We start from the raw sequence: 25,644 nt of genomic DNA on the forward strand, positions 1-25,644 counted from the left end.
CTCATTTTCCAAGCTTGCGTTGGCAGTATTCACCCTGTGATATGTGAGAAGCCCTCTGTTGCGAACCAAAGTCAGAAGGGACAGAGAACACCATTGTTCTTCTTTTTAGGGGGAAAGATTTGTGCATGTCAAGAAATTGGGTTAAATAAATAGGGATCAGTGTGTAGAAAGCACTGGTTATTGCGTGTCTTCATAGGATACTTTTAAAAACAGTAGCAACAGCAACAGCAGCATTCCCCGCATGCTTCAATAGCAAGACCTTTAGGCTTTTTGTATGTTCAAAGTACAGAACCAATATAAAAATAATGCTACAAGTGTGTTGACATCCTGCTTGGCAGCCTGAGCTGCTTAGTCATTTTAATCAATGGAGATATGCACAACAGTTAGAAGTTTCCAAAGGTCAAAGAAGCGACTGTCTTTTCAGCTTTGAATCAGCAAAGATTTTCCAGTTTCTTGCAGACATAATGCCAAGCTTGCATCTGTGCGCCTGCCTTTTTTCTTTGCTTTGAAGAAGCAGAGTAATTAACTAAAGGGCAGATCACACCACATTGAGCAGTAAATGATTGCACAGTGCAACTTCCTTTCTGCTTTCTCTCTCCTATGACAGCCAGTTTCAGAGCAGCTCTCAGGCTGGTTTATATATAAAAATGGGCCAATGAGCATCATAGAACCATTAAACACTTAACTCATTGATTGTGAAACAAAAATCTATACAAAAGCGCTGGCACAATTATTCCCTTCTGAAATGGGCCTTATTGCTAATACAGAGAAGAAATAAGCTATGTAATTAAAGAGCTCCCGAACTCTTCCAAAAGGTTTTTGTGTTTGTGTGCTTTTGCATCATTATCAGCATTAATTAATTTGTTTCGGGGGTTTTAAAACTGTGGTGGCTTAATTTTTAACCAACGGCGAATTTAGTTGTGAGAGTGCCCCTTAAAACCTTTAAAAGATCAAACAACAGCTGACTAGCCCAAGCTTCCCAATGTTATCTCTCGTTTTATGACGAACAATCTTCTATTGACTGCTTTTTATAAGTGCCCTTTTATAACTGGCTTGCATTTGTGAAATCCTCATTCATTTATTTTATTACTACCATTAATTATAAATTTGAATGTTAGTTTTGGAGGCATGGAGCTCTGTATGTATTGATGGGGCCTCTGCTCCCCTCTTCAATAGCAAGCAGCATGGCTCTCCTAACCTCCCTCCAGCTGCATTGCTGCTTCACACCATGAAAGAACAAGCTGTATGGGCAAGGTGGCAGTGAGGTTAGTATGATGCAAGTGCACCAACAGGAACACAGGATTGGCTCTGTCAGCACACTTGCCCCATGCAACCTTGCTGCCCCCTCTCCTTCCCCTTCTCTGCCCCAGTCTACAGCTGCATTGCAGCCAGATGGAGGTCAGCTGAGCAGCATAGCCTCATCATACCAGTTCCTCTTCCTCTTGATGGTTTCCTTCTGTCACACAATGCATTTTCAGGCTTAGACGGCTTGGTTACATACCCATTCATTCCTCACCCACTGCCATCCTTGGCAGCCACCTTTGTCAGTCGCCTAAGAACAGGCAAAGGGCGTCTCAGATGCAGAGTTTACCTTCCATGTAGGCAAGACCCTTGACACCTCTCTTTCTGTAATTAGCAACTGCTTGTTCTGTTCTGTGCCCTAAATACACCTGAATACAATTGAGCAGACTACTTCAAATACAAAGCAATGCTGGATTGTCAAATAGGTAGAGTTGGCACTTGCCTATGGGCCCCATGCTATTTAGGGGCTCCACGACAACAGATCAAAATAATATTGATTTGATATTGAAAGAAAATTACAATTAAGCTTTCTTAGTTCAATGTTCTCTCACTAGAGTGTGTGCACAAGCCCACCTCACCCACTTCCAAGACTGCCTAGGGACCTCCACAGGGTTTAATCCAGCACTGATACAAAGTATATAAGGCATTGACAAATAATGTGCGCATTGATATTTATGGTAAGAGTCCATTGTGTTTGACTATGTTCATTGCATTGTCTTTCCTATCTCTGTCATTGCAGCTGCCATCCTGCGGTTGAAACCAGAGTGTCCACAAGCATCACAAAGCATCTCTACTTTGGTGTATATGCCATCATTTCTGAACTTGGAAGGGGCCACTGGTATTCCTGGGATCTGTGGTCTATTATGCTGCTAGTAGTTTTGCTCTGGTTTGCCCGACTGTATCTTCATTATTTCAGCCAGTGGGTCTTACTTCACACTATTTCAGTTCCTGTCACGAAGTAAGTATGGAAATGAAGTTACGTTTTGGAAAACATAGCACTATGCTACATAATGTCACAAAAAGAGAGGCACAATAACGTTTGCATCACCTTCGGGTCTATAGGCAACCAGCCTCTTACTTACTTCCCATTCACTTGGTTAATTGTGAAGATTGGAATGGTGGTGTGGACTATCTGTGAAAGCTGACAGCAGAAGTATCTTATAGGCATCTCATTCAGTCTCTGTCTTCTTCCCACACTACTGAAAGGAAGACTAGCCAATAGGCAAAGAGCTTAAAACCAAGCCCTTATGGTCTGTTCTGAAACACACATTCAGGCAGCAAATCCTATACTTGATGTTTTGATATCTTTCACAGTTCTGGATTTTTTCTCTCTTTGGTCATGACTTTTTGTTAGTGTCATGACCTTGGGGCCAGACTCTCCTAATTCAGGGGATGAGACCAGGCATTTGGAATGAGAATGGGAATTGCCCTCTGGTCCAGGCCAAGGTGTACATTCAAAAGTACTAGTACCTCTCCAGCCTGAAGAAGTCCTCTGACTCCAGCTTAGAAGCGCTAGTGGAACCACAGTCTCCCCCACTATGTCAGAATCAATGACTGCTAAAGTAGCTGGGTCCCGTTAGTTCCTTTCATGGAAGATGAATCTGGCTACTGAGATAAAGCTGCAGCTCCTACTTAAAGTTCAGTTTGACGATGACTGCTGCTAAAGCAGTATTTCAACTCTGCAGTCTAAGACTTGCATGGAGCTGTCCAGGGTTTCCACTGAAACCTTGCCTTGCAGGGTCACAACATACCACTGCTCAAAACAGAACAATAGGACCACAGCTCCCATAGATCAGAATGTGATCTATGTGATCCCATAGATCAGAAAGATGTGCCTTCTGAAAAAGGCACTAGATACCTACATGGCCCCCACTGATTTCCAGGACATTTTTTCTGAATGTGCCTTAAAAGGCACACGTGTGTGTGTGTGTGTGTGCGTTAAAAAACCCCCAACCAAATTCTGTTCAGTTATGATTGCATAACAAATCCAGAGTTGTATCGGTATTCCTCCACCTATAGGAGGTTCTTTGTTCCTGAGGATGCATGGAGTGAAAACACAGAGATGTGATTTCTGTAACATTCCCATTCACCTGTGTCACTTTCAATGTCATTCTGAAGCTCCCCCAGCCCTCATAAGCAGATAAGAGGCCTGCAGAGGGAGAAATCACATCCCCCTTCCACTCTGCTGGATCAAAGCAACCTTTCATCACTGGAGAGGCACAATGAGATACATCTTTTGGCTGCTTTCTTTCTTATTAAAATGCACAACATAAATAATTGTGTAAGTGATGTATACCCATCAAGTAAGATAACCTACCTGTCTCTTGAACCCTCTGCTCCCTCTTTTATTTCCAGATTCCAGTTCTATCCTCATACGGTGGATTTGTGCTACCAGAACTCTTTGGTACGCACTAGTGAAGAGTTGGCCATGATTGTGGTGGGACCTTTGACCTTGAACACAGTGATGCTTCTTATGGTTCTGATGAGATGGGGCTGTCAGCTGTTGTTTGGCTCATTCCCTTCTTACTTGTCAAAGCTGATCATTGCTTGGGGACTGTGGACAATGCTAGACCCTTTGGCAGTGTTTGTAGTGGATGCCTTCCTGGGGGTAAGTCACTTAAAATAACTTTGATATGAGTCCTTGATGTAAAAGTTTGTTTTCTTCAATGACTCATCAAATGATATGAAATTCCACCCCTGGCGACAGCATACAAAAGTCGTCTTCTTTTCCCCAAAAAAATAAAAAATTAAAAAATTTTATGTTATTAATCACAGTTTTGATGGTAAGACATATGATCTCCCTTCTCCCCACTGCTCCCCAATAAATAAAACTACAACCAAAAACATAGATTTTTTAAAAAACTTTAAAGTGAAATGCTCCGACGAGTGCAGCAACCTTAGAGATGACGGCAATATCACACGAAAGCTAAGGAATATTTTTAAAGAAGTGAACTAAAAATAATGTAGTATAACTTCTGTCTCCTGACCCCCACCCCCAAAGCAATAGCTGCATGGCATAAAATGTGCAGAAAAAATGTGTGTGTGGGGGGGTTGTTTTTAATAAAAACTTTGACAGTTGTGATGCCAAACCTTTGCTCTCATTCATGTCTACAACTTTTTCAGGCATTATATTGGTACTGCCTTTTTGCAAGTGGGGAAATAAGGTTCTATGCACAATGCCACTGGATGGTTGTATGGAGGTTGTGCTATTTCTCCCCTCTCTTTTAAGGGAGAAGGAGCATAGAAGTGGGCACTAATTGCATGAGGTTATGGGTGCATCTGCTCCTCTCCTATACAAAAAGGAGGCGCTCCCAAGGCAATCTGTGAACTGAAGCAAAAGTAGCCCTTTCCAATGCTTTCGGGAGGAAGAGAATTGACCAGTGGAATGGACCAAGCTTGGATGGTTTTAGCCCGAATTCACACATTACTCTTGTGCAAAGCACTCACAGTTTCAAACTGCATCAAGGCCTTTATTTTCACATGCACAACCATTATTGCCCTAGACACCGGTGCCCTTGCGGGATCGGTATGGTGGGAGGCAAGGAGACTAATGGTAAGCGGAGGCAGCTAATTTGGTCCCCATCCTCCTCCCTGCTCAGTTTTAAAAGAGCAACCCTGAGACTAAGAAGGAGGAAGCTGACTTGCAGTCTCACCCCCTAGTCTGGTTTCAAGTAAGAAGGCAGGCAGATGGAGGTTGGCTTAGCGCAGGCTGAGGTTGGTGGGGCCGTGATCCAGTCACCTTAATGGACCAGCCTCCATGGGTACCAGCACTTCCCCCCCCAAATGACTGCAAGTTGTTGGTTTATTTGCATCTCACTTCGCAAAGTGACGTGAAGTATGAAGTCCATTTAAAAAGCCAATAAAATAATAAAAAGTCACCTAAAACAGCATGGAATGTCCATGCCTTCCATGTAGAATGAATACCAAAAGCCTGACCATCAGCACTGTCCAAATGTCCAGGAGGATAAAATATGTATCTGCATAATGGCACCTGGAAGATGCCAAAGCAGGCCTTTCTAGGGAGAGTATTCCACATGGAAAGGGCTACCACAGAAAAGACCCATTCTCTTGTTGAGCATGGTTGTCTGTCTGGGGATACCAGCCTTTGTGCAAACAGTTGCTCATGCACAGATGCCCCACATGACTGGAACATCTAACCATGGCTATTTTTGAATTTATGCTGGCACAAAGGAGTTTGCACGTACCAGCAGCTACTCAAAGGGCAGAACTAGCACAGTAGTTTGGGGTCAGGGGTGGGATGTGAGGCAGCCCTGCTCCAGCTTGAAACTGGGTGTATTCTGCATGCAGTTAATGTATGAATACTGCTTTCAGGATAGTCAAGGAATCAGAAACAAAAAATTGGGGGGGGGGTCACATTTTCCGAAGGACTCTCAGCTCAGCTTGCCAGTTGCCTCCCTCCACTAACTGCCTGGGGTCTGTGGTGGAGCCTTAGCAATGCACATCTTAAACCAGGCAGTCAGGACAGAGCAGCAGCACCCTATACCCTGGGAACCAGGTTTAGCTAGCAGATTCTTGAGCTGCTAAGACCTACACATGTTGGTAATAAGCGCCATCAAAAAACCCCGAAACATTCTTTGCCGAATTACTTGGGGAAATACTGGGCCACATCTTTTCAAATTGCTGTTGATGTCAACAGACCAGGTTTCACCCTATAGATATTGTATTTGCTCGAACATGCATTAAACACTTAGCAGAACATCAGAGCCCCTCTTCTGGTTAAAGAAAATGATGAGATGAATTTGGATAAATTGCCATCCTCGGCAGCAAGTTCAGGCAGAAACAGATCTGAGCATTGAATGTCTGTGACCACTTCTAATTTGACTTTGATAAGAGAAGTTCTGAAAAATACATCATGCTCTGCGTTGAAAGTTGCCAATATTTTCCACCAAAACTACCCGCACAAGGAACGCATTTGACTGAATGCCACGCAAAAGGGGCATATCCCATTTCAGAATGAAACCAAACCCCTTACATGTGTTTTCCATATTTGTACTTGCAATTTTGCTTCCCGCCGTTGGCATTCCTTCAGCTGCTATTTCAGATTTACTTGCCAATCAATTTATTTTAGATCAAGCATTTTAAAGTGTTATGTTGTGGTAATGTGACATGAGTTATTTTAATGATCTAATATCTTTTTTAAAATTCTAAGTGGACTCAGCGCTTATGAAAGTTGGCAGATTGATAGCCCTGGAAAATAAGGACCCATGTTGACTCACTTTCATTTTTAAAAAAATTATTATTAAAGGGGAAAGTACAGATCACTTGACAGTGCACTCAAAAAACAAAACAAAGAAAAGCAATGACATGTGATAATAAACAGTATGAAGCGGAAACCCTTTCCTGCAAATATCTGAGGTTCTGTTTCCTCCATAAATAATTAGGCGCCAATGTGATTATATAATATTGCTTGGCTTTATTCTGTATATTCTGTTTTATAGATTATGTTGGAAAGCATTCTGGGACTGTTATGTAAAATCAAGGGTGGCCCATAAATAATAAAAGAAAGAGAATGATTGGTTTTGAAATGCAAGGCAAAACTTGGCAGGTCAGGAATACACCTAAGATAGAATCTAGTGATTCAGAGGCTGAGCCTGACAGAATCTGTACTGGCTTTTTAGGAGGACTAGGGCAAAAGTTCTCAAATCAGTACAGTGGTACCTCTGGATGTGAACGGGATCCGTTCCGGAGCCCTGTTCGCATCATGAGCAGAACACAACCCGCGTTTGCGCACCTGCGCATGCGCGGGTCATGATTCGCCGTGTCTGTGCATGCGCGTGACGTCATTCTGAGCATCAGTGCATGCGCAAGCGGCGAAACCCGGAAGTAACCCATTCCTTTACTTCTGGGTCGCCGCGGGATGCAACCTGAAAAGATTCAACCTGAAGCAAACATAACAAGAGGTATGACTGTATTTGCAGTGGTTAAAGAGAGGGTGAAATTGCTCCCCCCCTTTTTGTATGTTTGTAGTGTCATTTGTGACCCTCTCCCAGCAGTGGGGTGGAGCTGCAGTAACAGCCTCCCAGCAAGGGTGTCGCTGCTGCTTACAGGGAGGGGGAGGCGCAAGCTCAGGGTGCACTTCCGGAGCCAACTGTGTACTCCTGCCCGTGCACCTGGACACACCTGCAAGCCACTCCTGCAGTCACTGCAACTCCTCTGGTCTCCATTTGGCTGGTATTGACATTTCCCCTCCTGAGTGCCATGCAGCGATGCTATATCACATCGGCGTGTCAGTATTCGGGGACAGTGAAATGGCACATGCCAGCAAAACGAGGCTAAAAGACGGCTGGTGGGGGTCACCACCTGACCACACTGAAAATCACTGAAAGGGCCCTTCTTTTTGTGTTCTGTGAAGTGGCCCACAGGGGTGAGATGGGGTTGTTTCGGCCTTTGGGCCATAGTATTGGTTATCAGACAGAATATAGTTTCTTTTCAAGTCAGACCATTGAAACACTGAGTGGTCAAGCTCATAGCAATTGCACAGCTTCTCAGTCCTAAATATGGACAACTCCTCCAGCAACAGGTGAGAGAAACCACCTACTACAGTGCCATGTCGCTTTAGTGTTGCTGTCAGACTTTAACTATCCCTGTGAACCACCATGCACAATGAAGTAGAAATGATAACACCACAATTACCATTGACTGACTGACCTTACTATGCTCTCTCTCTCTCTCTCTCTCTCTCTCTCTCTCTCTCTCTCTGTGTGTGTGTGTTTCTCAGCGTCTTCACTATGCTCCAGGCAAACCCATTGCTGACTGTGCCAAGATGTACTGGCTTTTTTTAAGAATCGAAGAATCTGGCATTCTGGGCATATTGATCACCCTACTGCTTTACACAATGCTGTTTCTCATTTCGTCTACATCCCTGTACCTGTATTTAATGAGGTAAGCTCTTCTTCCTTTTCCACTATTTCAAAATGTAAGATTCTTCCCTCTGTACCCAAATGGCCTGCCACGATTTCATCAAACAAAATGCCACAAGATGCCGGATTTGGTGTAGCAAATGTACCGAGAGAGAGAGAGATTCTTAAACTTGCTTTAAGATCAAATTCAGGCCTGTAAACAGCTGTTTACCTGGAGTGATTAAGAATAACAGCCACAATGTGCTTTTCCCTCCTGCCCCATTTCAGGCTACTGATGGCCTGCAGGAGGGCTGTGAAACATGCTGTAGTCTAATACTTTTTGGGGCTAATTTAGGGGACTATCCAAACCCCAGCCATCAGCCAGCTGGGGCAGAAGGTGGGGGCCAGGATAATTGCTGAACCAGCTTGGAACTGGGATAGCAGTGAGGCCCACTGACATCATGCGAGGGTACGGGGACTAGCTCAATATCCAGTAGACCTCTACCCAATTCCAGAATGCCACATTTCATGATCCTGCTAGCAGCACTTCCACCTGCCTGCACATTTAGTAGACAGTAGGGGAAGCTCTGCACTAGCTCTGCCCAATCCACCTCTCCACCTTGGTGCAAGGGGGCGGGTTGGATTTATAGACTGCTGGACACAGAACTAGTTACGAATACTATTTGGGTTGTGCCTGGCTAAGTCACATTCCCAGGAGACTCACTGAAATCAACTGACTAGTTACATCCACTGATTTCAGGGGATCTTCTCTGTGTATGACTCAACTGGATACAACCTTTCTCCATTTGTATGCATGAAATGCAAACAGAGCCCAGATAGCGAATCAACCGTGAACCAGTTGTAAACCAACGGGCATAATATCAGTGCAATTGATGAGTAAGGTCTGTTCGCCAAAGCTTAAGGCAAGTGATTTGGTGCCTAGATTTTGCTCATAAATAACCATCCTAAGTTGTCCTTAGAATGCTAATCCACTCTATTAGGTTTCCATTGACCTGAACTTCCTTTTTTAAGGTGGGTGTGGAACTGTGCATGGTTTAACATTACATGAATGTTTCTCTCTCTTTCTCTTCATTGAAAGTAGAATGGGGAGAATCAAGAGTGGAACCCTTGCACAGATCAGCTCTGGTGGGGGGGGGGGGATGAAGCTAATGCTAATATCAACACAATATGGATATATATTTTTTTCAGACTGGCAAATGAGATTGCTAGAGATGGATAGTTTGCACACAAGTAAATCATTTCTGTCTTTATATTATCAGAAGCGCCATTGTGTCAAGCGGGGCGGAGGGAGGGAATACGCAATTTAAAACCCTACAAAGGGAATTCAAATCTTCTACATTCCTGCAAGCTGTACACAAGTCCAATGTACTGGTAGTCTAGTTAATTAGTTTTTGAGATGTTAATGCCTTCTTAATCATTGACTTAATAGTTTCGAATGGCTTCATAAGTTTTAGCTGCTGTCGTTTATTACTCAGGAAAATTAATTTAAATTAAAACATTTGTAAGGCAGATTTTTATGAGAATATTATGAACATCTTCATTGTCTAGGGAACAGGTGTGGGATCATCAAAGATTCTTTCCCTTCTGGATCAATCTTTGCATAATGTTTTACAATAAAGGGAAAAAGGTACTTCATTGGGACAATGCATCTTTTAAAATTCTTCATAACAAAATAATAAACCAAAGCATGCATGACAAAACTGGTTACATTACAGAAGCTTTCCCAAGCATTTCGCTCCGTGGAAGATACAAAGCACACAATATAATTATACCTGGATTTTTAAAAAGAAACACTTTTGTTTTATTGTGCACGGAAATGTCTATTGATAAATGCATTTCTGAGTGGCTACGGAAGTATTTTGTTGCACATTAAGATATTTAGGCTTAATGTGCACATAGACATTTTTGTATGCATCAACTTTGCATCTTTTACCCATTTACACTTCAACACAAATCTCACTGAAATGCTTTTTATACATGAAATTAACTCAGGACTTGCAAACTTTACCTGTTTTGGATGGCAAATAACCAACTGTGGAACTGATCCGTCAAAACTACTTCAGTTGATTATTTACCAGATTTGCCTCCCACAGGCTAGAATGAAGCTGATAATTAAGGCTGCAATCCTATGTGTAGTTCCTCGGGAGAAAGTTCCATTGAACTCAATGGAAGTTACATCCAAGTATCTATATACAAAATTGTGCCATAAGATAATTAGAACAAAGCCAAGATCCTTCCAAGAGTTTAGTTCCTCTACAGGTCTAGCTAACCTTGACAAAGGTTAGCTACAAATCAATTAGGATATCAAGGATCAAATGGAGGAGAATGAAAGACATATGCAGATATGGTTCAACCTAATGAAAAGGGTTCAACATTTCTGCTTCCAATGATGTGAGTGAGTGAATGAATACATAATAATGATGTGAGTGAGTGAGTGAATGAATGAATGAATGAATACATATATCTGCCTGACTTAGGAACTTTAGTCAGGTTTCCCCACTCCAGTTATCAGGGAATGGGGATCCAGTTCTCTGCATGACTTACTGACTCTCCTTACAACTAGAAAAATAACAAAAATTTTCTAATTTGGCATTTGTATAATTTTGACGTGATTCATTTCACAGAGATGATAGGTTTTAGCTAAAGATGGCATCAGGCAGAACCCACTGGGGAGACCATTCTCCAATCTGGGAGCCACAACTAAAAAGGCTCCCTGAGAGATTTTGTGAGTTATCATCCCAGTCCTTGCCAGAGACAGACAGGACTCATCACCATCATAAGCTTCATGAGTGGTTTTGTTGGTCATACATTTTTTAAAAATTGAATTTAAATAAAAGGAATGAGAAAAATAATAATATTGGAGCTAGGTATTTCTCTTCTTTTGTTTGATGTGGTTCCTACTTCAGCGTACCTGTTTAAACTATAATACTTCATTGTGATATTGCTTCCTTATTTTCTTTTTTATTTGTCTAGATTTTGGCAGTATAACTTTTACAGTAATGAAGGGTTCTTTTTTCTGCATTTCAGGATGCACAGTGAAGGCTGGTTAATGGATATATTCAAAAGGATTCAGAGTGATGAGGCAACTTTATTTGTTCCATTTGACTTGGAAATCTCCAACCAAGAGTTGAGCTACATTGTGAAAAAGGCAGAACAGTGGAGAGGAATCAATGGTGAAAAACGAAAAGTGAGTAGAATAATATACCATCAGAGCTTTGCCGCATGTTGGTTCAGGGGTATCTTTAACTTCTTCTTTTATTAAAAAGTTGATTCATCTTTGAATGATATAGGGATGTTTGAGGAATTCATTTGTTAATTCTGGTATGAATTGGCCTGATCCACATCCCGATCCCGATCCACCACATTTACTTGAATGTAATGCACATCTTTTGTGGCCAAACTACGTTGCAAAAATTAGGATGCACATTAGATTTGATGGTGCCAGCAAATACTTTTTTGGTTTCAAGGTTTTGAAAGTCGAAGTGCACATTAGATTTGATGGCATATTAGATTTGCATAAATACAGTAGTATATCATGAAAGTTCAGAAACTGGGTTTATAAATTAGTCAGTGAAATGTCCAGTATTCAGACCAGCTGCATTAAAAGGCATGATGAGGACAAGCTGACGACTGAACTGACTCTGGGATCTGGTCAGGGAGAATCACCTAAAGGCATTTATCAGGACATGGGAGAGGAAACTGCCTCAAGGAGGCCACTTCATAGTCCACTTACTATAAATCAACACACACTTACCTGGTAGTAAGTCTAACTCACCTCAGTTGGATTTTTATCTGTGATGCACTGGGCCACAATGTTAAAGTAGTTAAGTGAACCTGTGAAAGGTTTCAGTTTTCAGGAAATCCCCTAAACATGTAGACCAGCCCAGAAATTTGTTGGTGGGTTAGGTGGGACAGTGGCATTTCCATTATTTGGCTGGTTAATATGGAGGCAGTAGGAGTGAAAAACTAGTAAATGTGGGGATTCTGTCTAATAAAATAGCACTGCAGCTAAAAGGATGCAAAGTCTGTAAAGCTTTAACTGAGAAAGATCAGCAGTTTGTATAAATATATGGCCTCACTTGTCACTGCTATAAACATCTGGTGCTGTTCTAATTATTTTCCAGTTTCTTTCTCAATGAGAGTTTTGACCCTGGAAAACATAATAAAAAGGTGAATGTGTCAATTGAACAAGCAGATACTGTACACTTAGCCGTTTGTAAAGTCATTAGTGCCTGAAATTCTCCTTTGTGAATTTGGGTGCTTAATATTCTCTGGATGCTCTCTCAATGCTCAAATATTCGGTGAATATTTTTGTATTTGGAATTTGAAGTCCATTGATATCTGGTTTAAATGTTTAATATCTGACCATCAACATTTGTAGAAATCAGCATTTGTCAGTATTTAGCACCTGGTATGTAACAGGAGATTGTGGTAGTTTTCAAACTTTCTACCTTCAGGGGAAATTTTATCTTTAGGAAATGCTTTCCACACATATTTGCCTGACAAAGGACTTCAACCTCTTTCAGAATAAACTCAGTATGCACTCAGTTCACCATAAGAGCTTTCTAGGAAAGATCTAGGAGATTACAGGAGAGTTCAAGGATGTCCATATTTTTAAGAGAGGAGCAAAATGAAGCCAGGAAATTCCAGCCCAGTCAGCCAACTTCAGTTTAGATCACAATACAACCACTGGGTTGCATCCAACTATGGATGTTCATTAATTTCAATGGATCTACTCTGAGTAGGACTAGCATTAGCTACAGTTCAGCATCTGTCATCTGAAGGGCAACAAAATCCCCAATAAGAACCATCTTCTCTTATTAAACCAATCATATTAAACCTTCTTTCTACTTTGCATGTAATTATAGTTCTGTGAGTGGTATATATTGGTGATGGGCAAACTTACCTTGTCACAATCCAATGGTGCAAATTAACATGATAACTTATTTAGTTCAAGTATTTAATGAATTCACATGACATTGTTCAAATATGCAGTCTTCCCATAGTGGCTTACACCATACACAAATAATATATGTATAAGATACCCCAAAATGCACTAATAATAATAATAATTGCAGGATCAATTTTTTTAAAAAAATTCTTCTATTTAGCCCGAAGCTTTCCAAGTACTTTGGATGACACCAAAGAATATCTTGGAAAGTAGCATGTGTACTATAGCATATGGCAGGACTTGTTCATTTCCATCTCACTGTCCCAGGACCTTAGAGTGACAGGCAGGTAATGAATGAATGAGGAAACATCTGAGCATGTGCAAAGATGGCAGAGACTAGCTGCTTTGTCATTCAGGCTATATCAATTAACTCGCAATCCAGCTAAATTTTAAATTACAAAAAGTTCATTGAAACGAAGTCAAGAATGATAAACTTTCGATATACAGCTTACAAACTGACTTAATATTGACTTTTGGCGTAGCTTATAACAGATTCCAGAAAGTACATACATACATAATTTTATTTGTATGCTGCATTTCCTTAGTTAAAATCATGCTCAAGGAGACTTACAATGTGACAAAAAAAATGCTTCATTAAAAACAAAAACTTGTCATAAACAATAAGTAAAACATAAAAAGTACTCAACCAAATTAAACAATTTCCCAAAAATATTAATAAGATCTAAAATAAAGATACAAAAATTAATATAATAAAACAACAACAGCCCAATGTCCCCTAAACAATACCCCACCAAACATTCTGTTCAGTTGCTTCAGCTTTTCGCAGCCAGGATGGTCTCTGGCCTTGCATCAGCCTCAGCTTTTGCAGCTGGAGTAAGTCAGGGTCGTGCCACTCAAGGCCAGTTGGAAAAAGCCTGCAAAGAAGGCATCATGACTTTGAGGACTCGCAACCAAGATGGAAATTTGAAATAAATTCTGTTAGAAAATCCATCTCAGATGAACTTTCCCCAGAACAGAGCACAGCTCTGGAACCTTCTCTAGTTTGAAGGGCGAATCTATTTACATCATTACAAATCTATGGACACTGATCTTGACCTTTTCTGTTCCTTCCTTGTATTTATTTTATTGATTTATATCCCATACTTCACAGCTTCCCAGGGCAGCTTGATTATTGTGCTCAATAATGCATGACTAGGTCTTATTTGGAAGCAATCCATTGCGTGATGTTCCTGAACAGACACTGTGGAAATCTGTGTTTCTGGAGCACTGGAAAGCACCGAGGTGAAATCAGGAAGCAAAGCTCCATCATCATCCACAGTATTCTCCCTTTTGTTCACATTCCTTCTTTGAATCCTTCCCTTCCCTGTACCTTGTGACCCTCCCCTAATACCAATGCAATTCTTGCCATGCTGAAACAACAGCTTGTTTTGGAAATCTTCCATCGCTGTTGCTGCAGCAGCTTGTGCCTCCCATAATAAGGTTCCCAGGGCAGCTTCTTAAGGACAGAAAGCCCCTCCCTATTTTGGACACCCTTGTTTACGTACAACACCTTTATTCTCGCACCAAAGTAAACTTCATGAGACACACAAAACACTCCACATCACTGCTGGCATCAGGAGGAGGACTTGCCCAGCACTGCACAACTTCAATGGCTGCAGCCCCTCCTCTTTTGCCCTCAGGAGGAGTCTGCCTTTGATTCTATGCCACACTTGGCTTGGAGGATTTGGCCTCCTCTGCCCTCTCAAACATGGGCCCCCTGATAAGGAATATTGATGGTGCTGACAACACCTTTGCCCCCTAGAATTGGTGCACCTCCCTACAGGTAACAAAAGAGGTCACTTCCTTCCATGAGAAACAGTGGGCTATGGAGTGCTGAACCAAGGCTGGTGGATTTTAAGCCAACACAACACCAGTAAGGGGACTGTGGGTGTCACGGGGACAAGACCAGCTTAATTTATATATTAAATATTGGGATTTGGCTGAGAGTGGGGCAAATAACTGCCAAATCTGAAATAGAGTTAAAGGTAAAGGGACCCCTGACCATCAGGTTCAGTCGTGACCGACTGGGGTTGCAGCGCTCATCTCGCTTTATTGGCCGAGGGAGCCGGCGTACAGCTTCCGGGTCATGTGGCCAGCATGACTAAGCCGCTTCTGGTGAACCAGAGCAGCACACGGAAACGCCGTTTACTTTCCTGCCGGAGCGATACCTATTTATCTACTTGTACTTTGACATGCTTTCGAACTGCTGGGTTGGTAGGAGCAGGGACAGAGCAACGGGAGCTCACCCTGTCGTGGGGATTTGAACCGCCAACCTTCTGATCAGCAAGTCCTAGGCTCTGTGGTTTAACCCACAGCGCCACCCTGAAATAGAGTTAGACAAGGACTAATCAGTGGAATATGAGCAAGTAATTAAGTAGTTCAGGCTGCAATCCTGTGCACACTTACCTGGAAGTCAGTCCTATTTGATCCAATTGGACTTCTGTATAGGGTTACACGTCATGCCTTGTTGATTTCAGTGGGATTTTACTGTGTCTCTGGATTATTTCTTATCCTTATCTGCTTGCTTCTGATTTTTATTCTCTAGATTTAAAAAATTGCCTTGTAACAGCATACTTTAAAATATGCTTAATTTCCTTTTATTAAACTGATAAATGCAGCAGTCGAGGATACATTTACAGTATAATGAGAATTTAAGGCTTTTCTATTTCATAATTTTTACATTGTTCAGACAAGCAATTTGTCATTGGCAGAAAGACAGCCATACCATAATTTTCAAAAGTATTTTTAGCCATCCATTAAATAGGAAAAAAGGTCACTTTCTGTAGTCAAGAATCACTCTATTAAAGTAATTTGCCAACATGCAAATGTTGTCACATTCCCATCATTAAGTATTTATCAAAAGGGTTTTTTTTTTAGTTTTTAAGAGAATATATATTAATAAATGGGCAGCTAGCAGCTGGAACTGGAAGTCATATTTTGCAACTCTAATGTTTTTTACATCCTTAATTAGATAGCATAAGGTTGATATGATTAGGTCAGGATGAAGTGTTTTTCATTAAACCAAATTTTAGAAGTTGTATTCATGATTCACCCTTGCAATTAAATAATGGGACAATGAATTTTATATCATTCATTGATCTAATTATTCCCCCATGGAAATGTATACATTTAATCAATGTGTGCCTTAGGACCTTCATTAGCAACAATGGGATAATAATATTTTGAAGTACATAGATTGCATGTCTACAAATGTATTTGTGTTCTAATTGTTGGTGAACGAGATGAATATCGAATGGGATTTCAGTTCGAGACCAAATTCATTTACACTGCAATTGTCCTCATGCCTACTCAGATGTAAGTCCCACTGAGTTCAATGGAACTTAGTCCCAGGTAAGTGTCTGTAGGGATGCAGTCTCACTGTGATGCATATCATGGGGTAACCCTAGACATATATGACCTTCATTTGTCAGTGTGCCTGAACTGTGGCATTTAATTCCCCATTCATACATCATCATGTCACATGAAAAGTAGTTGGGTTGTCTACCTGTTCCCAAGGCTGTTACAGGTATCAACACATTGAACAGTGATGGGGAAGCTGTGACCCTCCCAATGTTTTTTTGTTCAATTGTTTAGTCGTGTCCGACTCTTCGTGGCCCCATGGACCAGAGCACGCCAGGCACTCCTGTCTTCCACTGCCTCCCGCAGTTTGGTCAAACTCATGCTGGTAGCTTCAAGAACACTGTCCAACCATCTCGTCCTCTGTTGTCCCCTTCTACTTGTGCCCTCAATCTTTCCCTTCATCAGGGTCTTTTCCAGGGAGTCTTCTCTTCTCAAGAGGTGGCCAAAGTATTGGAGCTTCAGCTTCACAATCTGTCCTTCCAGTGAGCACTCAGGGCTGATTTCCTTAAGAATGGATAGGTTTGATCTTCTTGCAGTCCATGGGACTCTCAAGAGTCTCCTCCAGCACCATAATTCAGAAGCATCCCATTATCCCTAAATACTGGCAAAGTTGGCTGGGGCTGATATGTGTTGAAGTCCAGCAACATTTGGACAGCCACTGCTGCATACTTGGACAGAGAAGGGAAGGACTGAGGCAGTGGTGTGGTCAGGGTGCTGCAAATGCACTGGTGGCATCAATCCGGTGCTCCTGCTGGCATGTTTGCACCATGCCAAACCTTGCCGCCATCTTGACTTCTCCCCGTCTCCATTCTCATATGCAATTGCACCTTGGCTGAAGGGAAGTCAGGCCAGTGCATGAAGCTGGATCCTAAGCACTTTTGTTGGAACCGAATCCCATTTAGTTCCACGGAGTTCCTAGTAAGTCTTATCATATAATTTTCTTGGGAGGAACTTTGTCCAATGAAAACACTGAGATGAACCTGAAAATATGAGTGCCTCAATTCAAAGCACAAGCTCTTCATGTATGCAGAATTTTCAACTCATTTTCTTTGAAATCCTTGAACGATATGGCTTGAACGTTGCCTCCTCAAAGATAACAGGACAATTGCTCCTGGAAATGAGACTGATTCATGAGACTAGGGCTAATTTTCTAATTCTAAAATGATATTATACCAAACCATAAAAAATTAGCCGGCAGTAATTTTTTTGAAAAGAAAATATATTTGTAATTAGGTTGAACACACAAAATTACTTGGGGGCCTATTATCGACACAATTTTTGGCACTTTACGCTAATTTGCATTTATTACTCTCAGGCCAACTTGTTAATATGTTAATAAATAAGTCATTAATATATGTTATTTAATTGCCACCTATTTATTCCTCCTCCATATTGCATTAATTACCTGTTAATAGTTAAGGGCAAAATCCTTGCATTGGAAAGGATCTAATGTTGCTTTCCATCGTTCACTTGCAAGAGATATCCATGTGATAATCAAGTCCAATAAATTCAATATGGCTTTTCAAGGATTTGGAGAACTTAATAAATGGGTCCTCCAAATCTAAGTTGGGCATGTTCCATGCAAGTATCCAGACAGGGTACTAATTTTTCTATTGCATTTTTCCTCCTTTGCTGCCAATGGTGCACTCCAGCTTTTGTTTAAGGGAGGGAGGGAGGGAGGGAGAGAGGGAGAAAGCACACCAGGCTCCTAGCAGTGATATTTGCAGAGAAAAAATGAAACCCTAAAAATAAAGAATGCAATGCTTTGCCAAGTGCAGTCAGTCTTTATTTATGGATTTCACCACTTTGCAAAAAGAAATTAGAAAAGGAATGCCATCACAACTGAATAAAGTATTACAAATAATTTAGAATAAAAAATTAAAGCTATGCAAAAATAATGTACAGCAAAAAATATTACCCTTTTTTTAAAAAAAATAAATCATTTGGTTATTTTCATTTAATTTTTGCAGCAGCGTAGGAAATGTATTTAGCTGAACTAGATGGGTTCCCTTTTCAATCATGGGACATAGGCGTGGGGCAAAGGCAGTTTGATCCAAGCAAAGCAACGAAAGTCACACACCAACATGGTGCCAGGCACAATGTAGAGAAGGGTTTGCCCTTTGGGTTCCCTCAAGCATGCTGCCATCTTTGCTATATAAACAGTGACACTCACCCCTTAAAAGTAAGGAAAGGGGGGGGGGCGAGGAAAAGAAAATGAAAACCATGATTATAAACAACCAGCCACTAATATTAGCTTTCATTTCCCTGTGGCCCAGTAATCAGAAAAAGTGAATATCTTTAAGAGGTGGGAGAGTAGCTTTGAGTGGCACCTGGAATTAACTAGACCGGTGTGGCAAAGATCTCTTCCATTAAATTCTTGGTTCAAAATCTACAAACACTTCTCCTTTTTTTTTACATCTGTGTATAAGGGAAAATAGAGATTAGGAGAAGAAAATTAAATGCAGGCTGGACAAAAAACAAGATTCATTTGCCCATAAAACATGTTAGGAAGTTTAAAAAACATTTTAACAGTTGTGCACACACAAAGGACTACTTTAATCAATTATCATAATGAAGAATGAATGTTGCCCACCAGTAACCTAATGGAAACAGTCTTGCAGAATGCAGCTGCTGTTTGACTCTGCACAGTCCTATGTTGGTGGCATGATTTCCTATTTTATGAATAATAAGGAAGGGAACAGAATAAAACATGGCTTAAAAATTGGTATATAAAATACTCCAAGACATGGATTCCTGCATCCACACACAGATCAGATGATTGCATGGTAGTATGTCTGTGGAAGAAAAATAAATATGAGAGAGAAAGAGAGAGAGTGTCAGCAAGCAACAGCTCTCAGGAGCTGCTCACAGCATCCTTCACTTTGCCACATGATATCCAATACAATGTGCAGCCGTTCCTCACTACAAACTCTGGCAAAATGAAATGTCATGGTGAAACACAACAGGGTTTTGTTTAGGGGGAAAAAAAAACATTTGTGAACTTGATGTCGATGGAGACATTTTCATTGCTTGCCACTCATTTAAATTAAGGAAAACTATGAAAATGTTAGGAACATTTAGGTTTCTAAAATTTGCTGGTGATCCTTGAAAAAAAAAAAAGATACTTGAAAATCCATAATGAGCACATTAATTATGTAGAAGCAGTGATGCAGAAGAACCTAATTAATTGTCGTCTTGTCAGCCTTCTGATTCCCATACCTGGAAGGGAGGTGTTAATTTCCACAATACTTAGGCATATATGCAAACTGTTTCACCAGAGCACTTTGAGTGGTGGCAAAGGAGAAACGCACTCTTCTGTCATTTTCTCTCTCCTCTGCAGTAATTAATGGGACGTTCTGTTGACATGAGCTAATAGCTTTTGATCAGGGCCTGCCTGTCTGTTGGGCAAATGAGAGATTTGTTCCAGTGGTGGAGGCAGCAAGCATACCTGGGAGAACAAGTAGCCATTGCCAGTGCTGATGCCAAAGGCAGCCAAGCCCAAAGAAGGGGAGACCCATTGATTGCATCTACTGGTCAACAATTATATGCTAAATTGTTCCCCCTATTTCTGGGTTAGAAGATGAGGCATTGTGCATACTCAGATCAAGGTGATAAAAGGATAGGGCGCTGGTGGGACATGGATCTAGGGAAAAATGGGAAGGGGGCAATATATGCTACTGAAGGCTGAATAGGTATGAAAGAAAACATTAGTGCAAAGTTACAACAGGAACAGCATGCCAGTAAACTATTCATTGTCAGCCTTCAGGGAATCCGATCCCTCCTGTGGTGGGCAGCCAAGAAGTCGATAACAAGAAGAGTTCTTACCAAGTCAATATTCACAGATAGAGGCTTTGAAAAGTGCCTCTCCATTGCAGTAATGGCGTTGCTCCGAGTAATCTCCTCCACCACTCATACGGTGGTTGCGTAAGGCCCTTTGTCTGCTTGCTTTCTGCTCTCTCACTTTCACAGCCCTCCTGTCTGGAAGGGGGGTCTGGAATGCTTTCTAATGATAACATGTCAGCCAGCTGTTCTGGCTCTGCTGCTTCCCTCTCCTCTCTCTCCACTATCTCCCAGCTTTGTCCTTTTTCTGTCTCAGAGTCATGACCTTCTGCAAACCACCGTTGTAATTATACTGTCCTCCTCTTCTTGGGAAGGTTCAGGAGGAGGGGGCGGCGGCCTCCACCATTCCTCTTCAGTCCAGTCCCTGACACACAGGATGCTTCACCTATTTGGGCTGCATGAGGTGTGACCCAATGGCTACTCATTCCATTCCATTTCTCAAGGTTGAATTGGATATGTATGATAGAAGCAAACCTGAGGGAGATGACATGCATAGAAACACGACATATTAAAGGTTTTGATCATGCCCCCTTCATGCTGGAATATAAGGGTTCAGGCGATCCCTGAGGTATCCCGGAGCTAAGTTGTTCAGGGCTTTGTAAATGAATACAGGACCCTTGAACCTGGCTTGGTAGCAGATGGGCAGCCAGTGCAGCTGTTTTAACAATGGTGTCTCATATTCTTGATCAGAAACTCCCATTGGCAATCTGGTTCCAGCACCAGCTGGAGCTTCCGAACCAAACCAAAGGGCAGCCCCACATAGAGTGTGTTACAGTAATCTAGCCTCAAGGTAACCAATGCATGGACTACAGCAGGGCTGACCCAAGACATTTTAGCACCTGAGGTGAACCACAAAATGGCACCCCCTCCATGCCAAAGAAGAAGGAATAAGAGAAGTTCTGCATCAGGCACAAGGGAGCAATAAAGATTGACATCAGGATCTGCTGCTGTTGTGGATCCTGGTGCCTGAAGCAGTTGCCTCACCTTGTCTCATGAGTGGGCCAGCCCTGGACTACAGTGGTCAGGCTATCACTGTCTAGGAATGGTTATAGTTGGCAAAGCAGACAAAGCTGGTAAAAGGCACTCCTGGCCATAGAGGACACTTGAGCCCCTATTGATAAAGTATCCAAGAGTGCCCCCAAACTATGCCCTTGCTGCTTCAAAGGGAGTGCAACCAGAACAGGTGACTTTCTAATTTCCCAAACATGGGAACCACCAACCCAAAGAGCCTCCATCTCCCCAGGATTAAAACACAGTTTATTGGCCCTCATCCAGTCCACCCCTGCATCCAGACACCAGTTCTCAGAGGTCATGAATTTGATTTTGAGTATCTTCTTCACGATGAGCTACTGTTCTTTCCCAGGCTTTAAGATGTGTTAATAAAGTCCTGCTCTGAATTTCAGCACTTACTGACTTTAGGTTGATTTTAAAAAGGAAAAGGCCTTTTAGTGTGTGAGCTCCAGAATGATGGAATTCTCTTCTCCCAGAGTGTTGGATAGCATGCTCTTTTTCTTTTTCCTTCCTTGTTTAAGAAAGGAAAACACATATGTTTAGGCTGTGGGTGTACAAGCACCTAACAGCTTGACCTGAGAGTGAATCCAGCCTTTCATGTGCTTTGAAAGTTAAGATAGCTGTTCCACCAGGACGATTCTGCCAGCATATTTTCCTACTGGGATTTATGGAGTGGGGATGAAGTAGAAGAATCACTATTATACCTAGTGGTAAAAGATGTTGCCAGCATCACCACACTAATAGCATCTTCTTTCCAGAATATTGCATGGGAAGGAGAGATGCCTGGTTGCTTCTCCATCATAAGCTCTAAGACACACACACACACACACACACACACACACACACACACACACCCCTGTTAGGAAAGGGATGGGATATAAAGGTCAGTGGAAGTGGAATTGAAGTAGGGAGTCTACTCAAAGTAAACTACACATGTCTTGATTCTGCCCACAAGAATTACAGCAAGGCTGCTCAAATTAGTTTAGGCACACTTTTGGAAAAACATACCCCTTTTATATTTATGTCTAGCCTTTGTGAGCTTGACGTACGTTGTTAGGGTTAATTATTGTAGATTTCAGCACTGCTATCCTAATAGCTTTTCTGAACTGTTTAGCCACCTTGAGAATCGTTGGTTGAATGGTGGTCTAGAAATAAATAAATGGGCTTCTGGTTTTGTATGAAGACCCCTTGTGATCATGGACAAACCTTGAAAATCCACATTGAAAAACATTTAGTCACAATTCTTCTTTAGTCACAATTTTTTCAGGTGTGCCTGCCATCAGATACTTGGAAGAAATAGCTCAGTGAAAATCAGGGTTTTGCTTGCTTGCTGTCAAGGCTATAGAAAACAATCCATTGCATTTGCTCTCAGGGTGGGGCACTGAACACATTTCATCCAATATCATCTTACTTACATTAATATTTGATTCATAGGCATCCTGTCCACAGAGATTAATTAGCAAGCAGGTCTGAAGTGTGCAAGTGAAAATATGATAATTAGTTTTCTGACAATGCTAACATTTCAACACTTCAGATTGCATGATGGTTTTGCATTTAAGGAAAGCAAGCAAATCCCTCCCCAAGCAGACTTCTGTTGGTTTGACATATACAGTGGTACCTCGGTTTACCAACTTAATCCATTCTGGAAGCCTGTTCTTAAACCGAAACCGTTCTTAAACCAAGGCACGCTTTCCTTAATGCGCTGGTGCCCTTCCACCGTTTGGATTTCGTTCTTAGACTGAGGTAAAGTTCGCAAACCGGGACACTACTTCCGGTTTTGTGGAGTTCATAAACTGAATTGTTTGTAAACAGGGCTGTTCTCAATCCGAGGTACCACTGTAGACATGGAGGTTCAGCCTGGCAGAGAGGCTCAGCCTGCCTCCTAGGCCCATTGAAGAAGAAGAAATGCCCCTCAATAATTGTGCTCATTGTCAATATTAACTTTCTTAGGTCTAATAATGTTCTTTAAGGCTGCAACCCTGTGCATATCTACATGGGAATAAGACCACTGAACATGGTGATACTTACTTCCAAGTAAACTTGCTTACGGATCATGTAATATTATAATTCCGTATATTATTTTCTCTCCTTTCTGTACTAATCTCCAGTAAACAGGGAAATCCCTCAGGATATTATCTGTTTTAAACAAAATATTGCTGGAACTTTAGAATCTAAGTATAAAAATAGCTAGTCTCTCACTTTTAATAGATGCAGCTTTTGGAATTGATTGTTCTAGCAACCGAAAAGCCAGTCCAGGGTCCATTAGGTCAATGGTTCAAGTATTACATCATGGACTATTATAATTTCATATATTACATTGTTTCCCTTCTGTGTGACAAAACACCAGAAGGGATTAAATCCCTTAGGATATTTTGTTTCTATTTGTTTCACCAATGTTTTAAACACTTTGGAATCCTTATATAAAGATAGCTAATGCATATGTGTTTCTGCACATGCCAATCTATCATTAAGAATGCTTGGAATCCTGCCTTGCCTGCCTTTTCAGAACCTGAGTCGGTAACAGAACAACCAGAATCTCTTAAATTTGATCAAAGACCCAAAGAGAAGCATATCGTGGGTCTTACGAATTCCACCAAGTTCTTTGAAAGACAATTGGTACTAGAGCCACTTGTTATTTATTACCATTAATAAATCACAACCTGTAAATCTCAAAGTGATACACACACACATGTTCAAATGTAATTCAGATAAATTTGAGATTAAAAAAATCTCGCTAAAGGCTTGATGAAAAAAAGAAGGTGCTCAATAGTTGTGAAAAAGGCAATCTAGATGGAACTTATTTGACCTGTGATGGGAGGGAGTTCCAAAGGTACGATTCCTACATCGTAGAAAAAGGCTTTCTGAAAAGATGCTACCTGCACGAGTGTGGTGTTTAGCTGAACCATTAGAAACAAGATTGTAAAAAGAGGAATATTTAGCTCCCTCTGAGTTATGGCTATATCCTGATGAGGTTGAGGACAACTGTTCATCTCCTTTAAAATGTTTCTGGCCATAATACAGGATGGCATCATAAATAGATTGAGCAAGCTGCAAAGTAAATTATTTGAGAGTTTGGAACAGGCAACTCTAAAATCCAGTGAATCCCAAATTCTTGAATTTAAACAGATTTAGGGCCGTTGAAGTAAATCAGAATGCATACTAGCATTCCAGGCAAATGGGGTTATGGATTGGGCTGTCAGAAGCTTTGGAAAATATTAGCCATGTACAAAGCAGCATTAGTGATATACACAGCAGCATTTAACTGAAAGATCTGGAGCACATTCTAAGTTTTCAGATAGCTAGATGTTTCGATAAACAGAAATGCTGATTACCTGAGATGGGAGACATAGAGATGGATGGGTGGCAAAAACCGAATTCGGATAATGATTACACATCCAAGATCAAGATTTGCATAAACGAATAATTTGTAGAAAAGTGAAATATTCATTTGAAGTGAAAGGCACGAGGAATTCTGTTTGTTTGCAATAATAAAGACAGCTCCAGGAATGTGTATTGTCCACAAGAATGAGTGAATCTGTCAGTTTCATCTGCTCTACGTTTCTCATTTTTCTAATCTTAAATTCAGTTCTCCACATTTCACAGTTTGTGATTTTTTTAAGAGTTCTCCTTTTTAAAAAATGTGTGAATTTTTTTAATGCACACATTTTATATGCAATTTTACATATGTACACGCAGCAATTTCACCTGATATCATGCATCTCTGTTATTTTCACCAATGTATGCATTTTTAATGGATATCTTACCCTGGCATATGCATTTTTGCACCTATTACTTGCATCAAGAGCTGCTTTGCAAAATTTGGAGAAGTGCGGATTTCAAAGGAGAACTGTCTTTCTGTTTACATAATGTTTCAGAAAGTATGAATTAGGCAGTTTGGCCCTTAAATGCAAATTAAATCAAATGTCTCCCCCATCCCACTTTGATTTCCACTCTGAATTATAGTACTTCATACAAAGATGAGAGTATGAAGCAAAAAGAGGGGGGCACTTTGTAATAATGAAAAGTCACATTAGGATTTTAGCTTCCAGTTTCAACCTTATCTTTTAGCCTGCTTAACCACTGCATTAGATTGCATTTGTTCTTCTGACAATTTCACCGTGACAATATTTCAGAGGAAGTTACCTGGGTAAGCAAGCTCCCATATTTGCATTGAAACAAGCAAGGAGAATACACAGTGTAAGATCTCATTCAGGAGCATTATTCAGATTAGTGACTACATTCCACGCGTCTAACCTTGCAGCTGTCCAAAGGGTTAGGTGGGCTTAACATGAGTCTGCA

The 25,644-nt window shown here is 41.1% G+C and overlaps 1 protein-coding gene across 1 annotated transcript in view; it reads left to right on the plus strand.

Annotated features, from left to right (window-relative positions):
• LOC309373790 (uncharacterized protein) overlaps window positions 1-25,644 on the plus strand; it is an 87,879-nt gene that overhangs the window by 42,536 nt on the left and 19,699 nt on the right. Inside the window, exons 5-8 of the mRNA XM_081918325.1 lie at window positions 2,042-2,260; window positions 3,658-3,910; window positions 8,042-8,205; window positions 11,211-11,370. Coding sequence (XP_081774451.1) covers window positions 2,166-2,260; window positions 3,658-3,910; window positions 8,042-8,205; window positions 11,211-11,370 — 672 coding nt within the window. The 5' untranslated portion in view covers window positions 2,042-2,165. The remainder of the gene's footprint in view (window positions 1-2,041; window positions 2,261-3,657; window positions 3,911-8,041; window positions 8,206-11,210; window positions 11,371-25,644) is intronic.

Source organism: Podarcis melisellensis (assembly GCF_964234715.1).
Source record: "Podarcis melisellensis genome assembly, chromosome: 7".
Taxonomy (NCBI): Eukaryota; Metazoa; Chordata; class Lepidosauria; order Squamata; family Lacertidae; genus Podarcis; species Podarcis melisellensis.